We start from the raw sequence: 14,048 nt of genomic DNA, 5'->3' as shown, positions 1-14,048 counted from the left end.
GAAAATGGCTGCCCAGGTTATCGAAAGACGAGTAATCATGATAATGCATAAGAATCACTACCACTTAAAAACTCCATCCTCAGTCGCTCTTTCAGGCATTCCTGTCCCATTACCTCATTGTATCTTCACAGTAATTTTATAAAGAAGGATCCTTAGATCCATTTTACAGAAGAGAAAACTGAGACATAGCTGGGCCTGGTGATACATGGCTGTATTCCCAGTGTTCAGGCTGGAGGCAGGAGGATGGTGAGCTCAAGGCCAGGACTACAGAGTATGAACCTGTCTCCAGAAACAAGAAACAAACCATGATTTTTTAAAAATCAGATAGCTAGTAATTGACAAAACTATTATTTGAACACAGTTGTTGCTTCTGATCATGAGATTGAACACAAAACTCTTTAAAACTCTGAAGATGTGTCTTAAACATAAGATTTATTTTTAAAGAATTCATATAGTTTGTTAAATTTTAATACTGGATAATTTTGTTTCTTTGTGGGAGAAGGAAGATGTATAACTATATAGGTGTGTTTTCCCCCTAGTTTCACATGCATGATTAAAATTCATTTTTACCTAACAGTCTGTCCTGGCAGTTACCTGTATACAGATATATAGAGTTCTGCCCTACTAATCCTCTGAAGTGGCTGCTTTCTAATTCTCAAAAACCATTCTGATGTGTTAGTTACCGAGCAATCAAAATTACTAAACAGAATTAATATTGTGAAGTTCTGGACATCTGAATACTAAAATCACAGTACAAATACTTTGCATTTCTTCAAAACCAATTTTAACCACTTGGTTTGCCTCTCGCTTTCCTGTGTTGTTTAAAAGTGCACTACAGCAATTTCCCTCCTCCCTGTAGCAATGTCTTTCATCTGCCTGACTAACGTTCTTTAGCTAGAGAGTGGAGCTTTTTAAAGTCAGAAATGAAACCAGGAAGTAATTCCTGAGTTGCCCGCGTCGTTACAGGTCACTTGCAGTCTCTTCTGTCACCCTAATCCTCTCCACCAGTCTATTTGGAGGACTTTCTTAAGTTATTTAATCTAATTCTATAATTTTTGTCATGAAAATAATTTCTTGAACAAGAAGTCAGGCTTTCTTTTTTTAATACACACTTTTTTTCATATAACATGGCTTGGATGAAATAATTAAGCATATGTTTGACTTTAAAATTCAAAATGTTAGGTAGTGATACCTGGTTTTCATTGCTAAAGTAACTGAACCATTTTAAATAAATCTCTTGTGAATAACAGGGTAAAAATGACAAGCACCCATTTAAAAAATGCTGAGATCCAAAATACGGCTGAAAACCTGGCCAGCAAGGCCCAATTTTAAATTCAGGAGAAAAATACAAATCACTTTTGTTGGAGAAAAAGAAAAACAATGTAATACAGTTTAATTTTTTGCTTTCTTTAAGGGGGACATAGAGATCATAAACACTGGGCAGAGAGAATTTTATTAATGTGAAGTCAGTTTATTCACTCACACTTAATGATCATTTACTATGTGCCACTCACCTTCCCCTGAGGGCTCACTCTTCCTAAAGGGAAAAACAGGAACACTAGGAATAGGACAGGGCTAGGCGGTCTCTTTCACAAAGAGCTGTTAGAATAATCAGCAGTTTGAAGTCTGTATTTGCAACTTTCAAAGTGTTTGAACCTCCGTACACACTGGCTAGAAATAATGTATGCGCATGAAAGCCCAAACAAGTTTCATGTTTTTAAAATACAACTGGTAACTCTGTGTTCTTTTTTTGTATTTCCTTTCCTCACTTAGCAATCTGTCCTGGCAGTTATCTGTAGCAACGCATGGAGCTCTGGCATCACTAATCCTTTTAAGTGACAATACCAGTTCTATGTGCTATTATTTAACCAGCACCCTAGGGCTGAGTGCTTAGGAGGTTCTAGTATTTAGTATTATAAACAGTTCTTCAGTGAACAGTATCTGGAAAGAGGTTTCTAGAAATGCAATACTTACATCAGAGGGTATGTGCTTTTAGATTTTAGGAAGTTTTTATTATATTTTTAATAATTCAGCAAAATTCAGTTTTCATGTGGATATCTATGCATATAGCTTTTTAATATGATACATGTTATATGTGACCAGAAGGGATCAATACAGATAATCAGAGTGGAGAGGGCAAAGAAGGAGATTGTGTTCCCAGTAGGATACATGTTGATTCTAAAGACCTGAAGCCACATACTCCTTCAGGCTTTGGGACCCACCATCACTCGTTCCACCATCATTCATTAGGAATAGTATCTCCATTTCCATTAGACCTGTCCTGGCTCTCACAGTATCTGATTAGACCAAATGAATTCAGGTGTCCCCAGAAATTGACCATTGAAATATCCTCTTCAGTGCATGTCTCCCATCAAGTACACTAAACCGCATCCACATTACTGCATCCAGGCAGTCAACACCTCCACTTCTTTCTCTGGCTGCTGCCTTACATTGTTTAACATACCTTCCTCCTCGTGTTTTCCTGCATTCAAGAACTAACTTCCATTCCCTTTCGTAAACAAGATAAAAATCTAAATTCCAGCCCTGTGCCGATGAAGGTGGGAACAGTTCCACGCCACAAGACTCAGTGTCTAGGTCTTTCTAGATGGTGGTAGCGAAGTCGGAAGTCCGCAGGGACGCCACTGCCTGTTTCCGTGCAGCCAGAGCCTGGCCCTCGCTGGTCACAGCACTGGGACTGGACTACTTCCTGTGGCTTGTCTTCTGGCCCCATAGTATCCCTTATCAGAGCCTTGGGACTCTGGGTCCCTTCACAAACTACTTAGTGGACCACCATTACACCCTCCTACAAAACGGGTATTGACTTGCCTGGCTGATCCATGTGGGAGAGTCCTTATATGCCATGGCATTATGCAAGTATAAAGGAATCATGGGCGGCCATGTTTGGCTTCTCTGGTTCCTGCAGACTTTCCTGTTTGGTATAGCGTCTCTCTCCATCTTGATTGCTTACAGACCAAAGCATCAAAAACACACTTAAAAGAGAAAGCAAAAATCTTCCTCCGGCACTGAAGAAATGGCTCAGTGGTTAAGAATATTTGCTTTTCTTCCAGACAACCCAGGTTCAATTCCCAGCACCCACATGGCAGCTAACACCTGTCTGTAACTTCAGTTCCAGGAGATCTTATGATACCTTCTGACCTTTGCGGGCATTGCATGCCTGTGGTGTACTTACATACATGCAGGCAAAACACTCATACACATAAAATAATTTTTTTTAAAGTCTTCCTCTCCACTTCTACAAACTCTCCTTTTGAGGAGTGCTAGTTTATTTTGATGGTCTTTCTGCTCTCTTTCTGTCATACAAAGCTGTCTTAAGACCCGCTGATTCCCCACTCCTCTTTCAGATGCCCTGATTGACCTTGGATAGAACAATTGCTATTTATGAAAGATTCTGACTTTCCATCTCTGCAGACTCACCTGCCTTGCACAGGTTTTGGGGTACTTTCCTGAGGTCCTTGACTGTGTTGGTGCTCTCCTGCCGTTAGTTAAGACAGACTAGATTTGCTTATTGGTCCACCTTTGCTCCTACTTTCTGACCAACACCCTCAAGTTTCCCCACCAATATCTTAGCTCTCCATTCCCAAAGTTTCTACCTTTGGGATCAGTTTTCCACCTTTGGGATCAACATACAGTGAAACTTCCCCATGAGGTCAGTATCAGGCCACTGCTGTGGCCCATGAAACACGGTGCTCTGTGGTGTGCAGGGAGCTGGTGGGCACTGCTGGATTGCTCCTTCAGCTTGGGCCACCTCTTAGCTTCCGTTTCCTTTCTGCACTCGGGCCTCAGCTGCACCCCATCCGTGGTACTAACCAAAGCTGAAAGCCCAGTGTCACCGTGCTCCATGTGAAACTGTCTCTCTGCTGCTACATGTGAAGATTTCTGAGCCCATGCATGTACTTCCGGCAGAAACATACATGACTGTCCAGTTGGCATTGCCCCCTCTGGGTCCTCCAAGGGAGACCAGGTCTTCCCCACTTTCCTACTGGGTCATTCTCTCTCCAGCCCTGCTTAGTTATACCAGCATTGCTATTCTGACAATTCTAGCCCATGGGTTATCCAACCCACTACTACCTCCTCATTCACCGGATATACCTGACTACTGCCAACTAGTTGAGAAGGGTCAGTGCCTCTGTCCCCTAACCCTGGCAGTATGACACTGCCCATTCAGGAGCCATGCCTGCTCCTTCTTGGAGGATCACCTGTTTTCAGGGAAGTTCCTCATTTCCCTCCCAGAATAGGCCAGGGCAGGTCATTTGTATTTGCAAACATTTATGAGAAACAACTCGCCCCAGGAAAGCCCCCAAGTGGAAACCCCACCCTGAAAGATTATAGACTGAGCTGTTGGTAGTGGAGATGGATTTTTGCAGCTGTATCTCAGCCTGTCCTCTTTGTTCTGTGATTAAGGGGTTGCATTTTGGTGACCAAGATTTTTGACCCCAAAATTAAACATGCAAAACCATCCTTGATTTTTTTTTTAAGGAGAATGGGCCTCTCCAAAAGTATTGATTGAAGTACATTGACTTGAATAAAATATTGTAATGTTCTCTCTCATAAAAAAAAAAAAAATCTAAACTCCCCAGTTATATTCTCAGGGCTTTTCCTTGAAATACCTCCTTCTCTGGAAAGTCTCCTTCCCTGTTAACCTGTTTAATGAACAGACCATTCCAGCCTAATTACAGAAAATGCTTCTTGCATTCCCCCCTGTCCGTTTTGTGACCTCTTCACATCTAACTCTGAGTCCGTTCCTGCCTGCTTTCCTAACTTTGTTTGTTCTTCCAATTCCACATAAGCCCAGCTTACTTTATCCAGCTTCTACACAAGCCTTCTTCCCTATGCAGTGATTCTTACTCTCACACTGCTTCACATTATGCTGAGCTGGTTCTACAGTTAAACCTTGTCTATCCAGTGGTTCTGAGCCATGGGGCGTGGTCTTGTGGTATGTATTACATTCTTTCTGCAGCTATAGGTCTCCACAGGTATAGAGTTTATTTAACCACAACCTAGAAGCAAAGTTGAATGGTTTCCATTGACTAATCACTTTATAGATAAACTGGGGCTCCAGGAAGAAGGTGATATAATGGAAGGTCACATGGCTGATGTTAGAATGAGAGGCTAGACCAGGACTCTTCATTTTAGCATGTGGGTTTTGTTCCTCTTTTGACAGCATTTCTCTCTGGGTGTGTATAAGAAATCTTTATTCTAGTTGCCAACAGTAATGAACACACATAAAAACTGCTCACTTTATATCCAGTTGTCCCAGGAGGCTCTTGTTAATGGGTAAAATCTTTGTATTATATTAGTTCTCATTATCTATTAACAAGAGTTTGAGTGGCTGAAGAAATGGTCCAGTGGTTAAGAGCACTGACTGCTTTTGCAGAGGACCTGGGTTCCCAACACTCAGGTGGTGGTTAATTACCATCTGTAACTTGAGTTCCAAGGAATCTGACACCTTCTTCTGGCTTCCACAGTTTTGCATAAACATACTACGCTTACATACATTCAGGCAAAACATACACATAAAAAATATAAATAAGGGAGCTGGAGAGATGGCTCAGTGTTTAAAGGCACTGGATGCTCTTGCAGAGAATCCAGGTTCAATTCTCAGCACCCACATGGAGCTAATAACCATCTGTAACTCCAGTTCCAGGGGACCATGATACCTTCTTCTGACCTGGGCCAGCATCATGTGACCCAAGTGTACTTATATACATGCAGGCCATATACTCATACACATAAAAGAAACAAATACAATATTTTTAAAAAATAAATGAAAATCTAAAATAAAATCAAGCATTTGAGTCTCCGGCCTTCTCTGTTAGCTTAATTTTTATTTAATCATCTGCTTGATAGTTAGTGGATGCTGCCCAGAGATCCCACCATGTTTTGAGAGGATGAAACTCATTGTAACAGACATCACTAGTCATATTAGGAGATGGTGCTGAGGCTGGAGGTAATGTTCTCAGTGCAACTGTCTCCAGAATTCACCAGCTCTCATATAAAGTCTTTGGCATGTGTCTTCTAAGGAATAGCTTCAATGCCATTGCACTGCAGTCAGCTGCTGGATACCACAAATGTAGTGCATCCTTTCAACTCATTTCAGGATGCTGCTTGGCATGAGTTTATTGATGCTCTAAAGAGGAAGGCATTTTAGTCTTAGTATTTTAGTACCAGTAAACGATCCAACTCAGGACTCCTGTGTATCTCATCTTTATAGGTATTGTTGTATGGATTAAAAGTTAAGCAGTTTAAATGTGCTCTAGGCTGGCTTCCATTCCTATACCTGTGCACATGAGACACAGCAACACCTGTCTTCAGCTTCCTGTGAAGCTAAGTGTCTATTGTACACCTTTAAGCCCCTTTCAATGTCTCTGCTACTCATTTTATTCTTCACTCCATGTTTTAGAGTGTGCCAATAGCTTTCAAATTTGTATTGATAGTAGCTTTATATAAAGAGAACTTACATGTGGGAAACACATTTACCTTAAGATAGTCAGCATTCAAATGAATTTGAACCTATTCGGAAAAAAAGCATTCTAGTTTCCACAAGTATAGACAGACGGATGGACGGATGGATGGATGGATAGATTTGTGAAGGTAGGTGTTCTAAATTTTTCTGGCTATCCATCTAAGGAGCCTTCAGCATGCATTGTTATATCATGAAATCACGATACACAGTAAGATGGCGATGAAAAACAACATTGGAGAATGGATCATTGACAGATACACTAAGGAAGGGGCTGGTGAGATGGCTCAGTGGTGAAGAGCGCTTGTTGCTCTTGCAGAAGACCTAAGTTCAGTTCTTAGCACCCACATCAGATGGTTCACAGTTATCTGCAATAAGTGCTCCAGGGGATTCAACTCCCTCTTCTGGCCTCGAGGGGCTCCTGGACTCTTATACACATACACAGAGACACACATACATGAAATTTAAAATAAATCTTAAAAATATGAAAACACAAGTTAGCTAGAAATACAAAGGATATAATTATAGATGCCAAGTCAACCGTTAAATAAGAAACAGTACATATTTAAAATAATGAATATATAGAGCATATAGGAAACAATGTGTCTGTAATGAGTTAAGATCCAATAATAAAATAAGCATTCTCAATTGTACCTACTATGTATGTGCATAATTTCAGTACATATATGAAGATATATCAAAAATATTTATGGTGGTCATTTTAGTGGTAGGAAGTGATTTATATTTCTTTACATAGTTCTATATTTTACAAGTGTTTTACAACATGCATGAATTTGGTCTAATAAGAAAAAGGAAAAATGTTTTTTGTGTGGCAGGTGATCATGCTGCCAGTCTAGACCCGTGAATCCTAATCACTCACATTTTTCAGCATCTGTTACCTAGCAGAGAGGAGGGATAGGAAGTACACCTTAACTGTGCTATGGCACTGATCGTTGATGCTCCTAAGTACAAAGCTAGAAAGAACAGGTAGGAAGCACTGTAGCATCTGGGTGGCTTCAGAGTAAGTCCAGACCTGGTGTGAATCCTAGCTCCAGTGGGCCAGCTATTATTTAAACCTCTCTCTCCCTTCTCTGAGTCTCAGTTTTTTTCATTAGTAAAGATACCTACCTCTTAAGCACTTTGCACAGTCTGATAGAATAGCCAAGTATCACAACTCTCATTATTGGCAATTATGTTTTAGAGTTTACTAGGCCCTGTATCATCTGACTCTTGCATCCAGTTAAATCATCAGCCATATCTTTCTCTCACACATCCTCCGTGTGGTATCGATGAGTTTCTCCTTTATCTTCTGTGCCTCAACCCGCACAGCTGCCCGAGCGCCTTTTTGGATGGTCATCCTTTCATACTCAGCTCAACTGTCTCTTCTTTTTGCAGGTACTCCCCTAGCTCCCTGGGAAAAGATCATTGTCCCCTGGCTACTCATCTCAGAACACAGATGCATTTCTGTATTTCAAAGACTGAAAGGGCAAGCCAGGACCATTTATCTCTGGCTCTTCTTTTCTTAGACCATGGCCTGGAAACACGAAGAAAAATCTTTGACGAATAAGTAAAGAACAGTGGTACACTTTATAATCTAAAGGTGCCACCTGACCCACCCTTCTATAAGTTTACAGAGCTTTTAGGCACTCATTTCTACACTATTCTGTTAGTGACAGATAACAAAGATATGTAGATACTCTTCATAATATTGAGTCCAGAAAGGTCAGTATTTGATATTAGAACAAGAAATTAGTAAATGGTTTTTAGCAGATAATAAGACAAACATATTCTTTTAATTTTTTTTATTATAATTTGTATGTGAGTGTACTTATTGCCTGCATGTGTGTAAGTGCACCCATGCCCTGCAATTTCCACAGAGATTAGAAGGTGTCAGATCCCCTAGAACTGAAGTTACAGAAGGTTATTAGCTGCCATGTGAGTCCTGGGAATTGAGCCCAGGTCCTCAAGAGCAGTTAGTGCTCTTAACCACTGAATCATCTCTCCAGCTCCCCGATAATGAGACAAACATATTCCTAACAAGTTTATTTAATGATTTGCATATAGTAGCTTCATCCTTTATCTACAGATTTTCTCTTCCTGTGAAATGTCCCCAAATTCTTCAGAACTATAATTGCAATGATATTTCTGCCACCAAATTATTGTGGATGTATAAAATCTGTTATTCTATGAAGAAAATAGAAATCTGTCCTCTGAAAAGTTATCTTTCTCTTATTTAAGAGGAAGGCTTTGCTGTTGCATAAATACTTACTATAGTCCTTTTGAGCAGTCAATGTCTTATTTCACCTCTTCGTAGATTGAGGTAACCTGTTTTCTCCTGACTCTGGTTTATTCAGATGTTTCACAGACAGTCTCATCTTAACTTATTTGGTACTTTGATGTTTTAAATAATCACAAACACAAATACCAACCTTAGATGTTCATTTGAAGTTTTTCCTACATGGAAAAGTCATGTTAGGGTCAATGTAAAGACTTAATTGATGGTATTATGCAAAAGAACAGTTGCTTCATATATGAGCAAGATTGTGTTAGGAAAAAATGTAATATACTACCAACTAAGGGAAACCTCTAGACTCATAAAGTGTAAGCTTTTTAAACTCTCAGCATTAGCAAGCCATTGGATACATATGTGGAAAGGCAACTGTTTAATTCAAAGTTGGAAACTGTCATTCGAGTCAGAGTGATGATCTAGTGAAAAGATGTCCATCACCTTCTTGAGAAAAAGGACTCTGCATTGTCCTTTAAAAACTCAGTCCATTGCCCTTTGGGAGGATTGGGTTTAAATCTGTGTTTTAAGCAGATGTGATGTAAAGGTGATGGCTGGCAGTTTTCAGGATACTGAAATGGGACTGAGCATGGCAGTGGCTCTCAGAAGGAGCTGGAAGGGCTTATGCTGGTCTTTTCTCTGTCGTCACTATATATCTTCCCTTTTTGCAGCATGCTCTGCCCTTCTGGAGGGTCTCCAGTCACTCAGACCTCATGGCCCTGCATCATGCCTTGGAACTGGAGTACCTGTAACAGCCTCATGGCACTTTGACACTGCACAACTGCCTTGTGGCCAGAGACAAATCCAGCCAGCTTCAGTCTCACATCAGCGCTGGACTCAGAACCTAGCAATTTCAACGTACAGATGTGTGGCTGCTGTGGTCTTGACCGCTATCCTTGTGGTGAATGGAGGACCTCGTTCGTGCTTTTCTTTAGAACAGCTGTTGACTCTAGTACTGTGAATCCAATGAAAATAAGCCATGAGAATGTTCTAGCACAGTGTAATGTGTCTTTGCCACATTAACTACACGGTTCAAACCTGTGAAGAAAGGACCTACGGACACTTTGGTTTTCAGTGTGAAATACACAGCTCCTCTCAGCAAACTTGATTGCACAGCAGTGACTGGCATGTATTTCCTGGATACCAGTGGAGGAATTTTCTCATAAAGAAGGTTTACTTTTTGGTGTCTCCTACCCAGGGTAATCTGTACATCTTTACTTATTTATGAACAGACTTTTAAAAACAGATTTGCTGAGGTATAATTCACATATCACACAATTCACCAAGACAGACTTCTTGGCATCAAATAGTTGAAGAGACAGTAGCATAAGAAATAATCAATTAAAGGCCTTGGTCTCACAATGTGGCAAGTACTTTGAAGTTTAGCATATTGCAAAGTAGTTTAAAATATGTCTAATTTAAACGTGTAAAATGCACATCACTGAGACAATCATGTACAGAAAGAATTTTTGGTGTAAATTTGTAATAATGAATGATTCTTTTACATATTGTTTAGGGAAATGATAGAGAGGTAGTTACGCCTTGATGGCGAAGCTTGAGGCCACGTACACAGATTCGTGCAGTGCCTTATCTGAGTATTGGGTATAAATATTGTAGATAATGAATTTTTTTGATAATGTTATCAAGACCAAAAGCATGAATGTCAAGTGTCAATAAGGATTTTGTTTTCTAGATCTCTTTCCCCATCAGTTCTTCGAATATTTTTTTTTATGCTGGTTAGGAGGGCCTTGATAAGATAACACAGAGTTTCATAGTTCAAAAGAGTCTTCTTAGCCACCTCACTTTCTCATTTCAACACTAATGTATTATATGTAACTACTTGGAAAAATGATTATTCGAATGCTTCATCCCACAGAAAGAATATAGATGATAGATATATTTTATTAATAAAATTAATTGGAGTCTAGCAGAGTTCTCATGTGCTCAGAATTATTACTGTGTCTGACTGTCTTGTTTAGATCAAGAAGGACATTACCATGTAGCTGGAAATCAGCGAAGCTTCACATCACTCTCTGCATTCTTCCTCCCTCCCTGCCCACTCAGAGCAAGTTCACTGTCAACAGTGGGTATAGTTATATCATCACAACAAAACCAAACAAACCAACAAAAATACAAAATATTACTGTCCATTTATGATATGTACCAGGTGACACGCATTAACCCAGGGGATAAGAATGCTCCTTTTTGTCACTTCATAAGAGAGTTTCTCCCAAAGTAACTTACCCTTCTCACCAAGAGCTTTGCATTGCCATGAAATTACTCTTTGGATTCATTTTGTTTAATATTACATGGGGGGCGGTGGTTATCACCAGGTTGACCCAGGGTAGCAGAACTACTCCACCTTCTTTTGGAATTTCATGTTGCTGCTAAAATTAGTCATTGTGAATTCTCCAAATTGTTTAGCAATCGAATTAGTTTCCAGTCTTGCTTGGCATAAATAGAAGCCAACAGTTTCAAAGCCTCTTCATTTTATGTTTTGTACTCTGCAGACTTAAAGACAGCCTCGATCTTGGCCTTACTGTAAAAAGGTGTGTTGTGTCCACGATTGTGTACAGATTTTCTCTTTATTAATTTTGTGTTTAAATTAATAAACGTGATTTGTGAAATACTACATGCTCCCGAGAATCGGTATCATCTTTCTGGTTGGGGTTATATGAAGCAGCAGGATCTTGTTTGCATTAGAACACACCAACAAAAGGAAGTCACATGGACAGCTCGGTGATGGCTTTATCAGTCTGTCAGGAGCCAAACTAGAAGGCAACAGCTGTTTCTTTGATCACTGTAAGAACTGGCGAATGGAAAAGCTCTTTAGTTCCCCAGACTACATAAACTGGATCCTCCCTCAAATTTATCTATGATAGAACAGAATTAAGCATAAATCATCTTGGATTGTAGAGCATAGATCTAGCTACTTAAATACCCAAGGGGCAGCAATATGAGGCAGTTTCATCAAAAAAGAACACTCACAACATATATCTCTGTGATTTGCCAGATTAATCACTGACAGAGAGCTATAAAACTGTACAACTTGCTTTCCCCTGAGAATTCAGTTCAAGAAACACAACATTCATACACAGGAACACATGGCAACCAAACCTTCAGTTGTCTGACCCGTTTGTCAGCCCCACGATGGGGATTTTTCACTTGTACAACACTAGACCAAGCATCTTGAATAACGAGGTGTCTACCCTGAAAGAGAGTTGAGGGAAAAATCTTTGATGAAGTGGAAGTGGGGAGTGATCAGATTATCAGGTCTCAGGTGGAGAAAGTATGAAAAATAGGCCAAGTGGAGGGCATACTCTCAGAAGATGAATTGTCTAAAGCATCACATCTAACACGGCAGCCCTCTGGCTGAAACATTTTAAGGGCTCCCCTCTGACCATGAGCTCAGATTTCCCCGCTGGCATTCCAGAGTCTCCAAACGCAGCCTGAGCATCCTTCTGGTATTCTCTCATTACTGTGCTAAACTTCAGTACATGGACCCAGCATCACACTTCAGCTCTACTCAGAACATTCCAAGTGCCAGCATTCCAGCCTCAGTCCACCCACACCAGCTCCTGCCGGTCATCCTCTGTGAAGCCTTCTTGCCCTTCATGACATGTAATACTGGCTCTTTTTCTTGAATGTTTTTCCTCTACTCACCTCTGCCTTTATAGGCAGTTCATATTCAGTTCCATAGGTTCACCATCATAAGGCACTGTCCTACCTAGGTACCAAGGACAGGATGACATTGGCCCAAGGACAGACTACATAGTGAAGTTGCTGGCAACAGATGGTAAATGAATCAGTGGGTGGGTGGAATAAGATACGCTCAAGTTAGAACAGTTCCTTATGGAGAATTAAATGGACAATGTGGGTAACTGCTATGCATAAGCCTCTGTGGATGATTTCAACTTGAGATCTGACTACCAAGAGATGAGCAGCAAGAAAGATTGGAGGCCAAACACACAGACAAAATTCCCTCAATAGAAAACTTCCCTTTATTATAGTTTAGGCCTGGGTTGAAGAGGAGTAAGTGACTGAAAAGGGAGAGAGAATAATACCTTCAGATCCCTGAAAGAGATTTATGAATACTATTCTGAGTGAAAGAGGAATCATTAAGGAGTAGACACAGGGATGAGACCTGACCTGACTTACTCTTGAAATGATCACTTTGGCTGCTGGGAAGACAGTGGGCTGTAGCAGAGCAAAAGAAGATGGAGGGAAATGGATACTAGGCCATGGAGCAGACCACATGAGCAATGCTCACTGGGTTAGGATGATGGAAATGGAAATCTGGCTTGGTTTCCTGTGATAGCAATGGTCAGACCAACCAATAGGTTAGATTTAGGGAACTGTGGGGGCAGAGGAATGCAGCTACATGGGAAGCAAGGGGTATCGACATCCTTGTGAGATAGGACAGCTCAGTAGTTTGGAGCCTTCTGTGGGTAGACTGCCTGCAATCCCAGCTGTACCAGCTTAGCAGGGCAAGTCACTTAACTTCTCGTGCCTTAAGCTCCTAGAAAAGGAATAACAATTAGCTATTTTAGAGGCTTATTACAGGGATAAACTAAGCCAGTATATAATAAGTATTGGAACACTGCCTGGCAGATTCTCTAATGTTGCCTACTATTACACTGGCTGAGTTTTTACAGACATTTTTTTACCCACATGAAGAACCAATTTCTCTAGTACACAGACTGTATAGACATGCAGTGCATTGCTGTGGCTGGCTCCAGAAAACAAGCTGAAAGAGAGGTCCTTGTCCTCAAGCCATGGACCAGTGGCTTCCAGCAAACTCACTGCAGTTCTAGAAAGGGCCCTGTGAGCACTGCTGATGGAAGCACGTAGTGTGAGCTTCTGCAGACTCAAAACCTGGAGACAAGTTGGCCTGAGCAGAGCTTGGAACAGAGGTGAGGCTGACAGAAGGCTAGCTTGGAAAGAGGGTACAACTATCCAAGAAAGAGTAACAGAGCCCCAGAACTGTGGGCCTGGAGCTCAGAGAAAGATTGAGCAGTCAGGAGACAGAGGGGACCAGGGTGAAATTTAGGCACCACAGTATTTATAGGAGCAAGGCCAGTGTGCCTTCATGGAAAGAAGATAAAGGAACAGGAATGGCACTTGGGCTGGTACAAGGGCTCCCATAGCCTTCTCTATGGGTGGCACTTCTACCCAAAAGTGGAACTCACAATGTTAGGATCAAGAACTGTCTAGTTTGACTCCTTTCACTGCATAGATTATAAGAGCTGGGTTAAATACTTTGGCCTTAGGGGTCACAGTCCC

At 40.8% G+C, this 14,048-nt stretch overlaps 1 protein-coding gene and 1 pseudogene across 4 annotated transcripts in view; both read left to right on the top strand.

The window, feature by feature from the left end:
• Eya1 (EYA transcriptional coactivator and phosphatase 1) overlaps positions 1–10,081 on the top strand; it is a 158,252-nt gene extending 148,171 nt beyond the window's left edge. For all 4 annotated transcript variants that reach the window (XM_029553972.1, XM_029553971.1, XM_008848877.1 and 1 more), the window contains exon 18: positions 9,437–10,081. In XM_029553972.1, the coding sequence (XP_029409832.1) occupies positions 9,437–9,517 (81 nt within the window). In that variant the 3' untranslated portion in view covers positions 9,518–10,081. The remainder of the gene's footprint in view (positions 1–9,436) is intronic.
• LOC103746637 lies at positions 2,606–2,995 on the top strand (annotated as a pseudogene).
• Positions 10,082–14,048: the final 3,967 nt, after the last annotated feature.

Source organism: Nannospalax galili, unplaced genomic scaffold (genome assembly GCF_000622305.1).
Source record: "Nannospalax galili isolate Female #2095 unplaced genomic scaffold, S.galili_v1.0 scaffold102, whole genome shotgun sequence".
Taxonomy (NCBI): Eukaryota; Metazoa; Chordata; class Mammalia; order Rodentia; family Spalacidae; genus Nannospalax; species Nannospalax galili.
The sequence above is the reverse complement of the archived record's forward strand: the minus strand, read 5'-3'. Positions and strand labels throughout refer to the sequence as shown.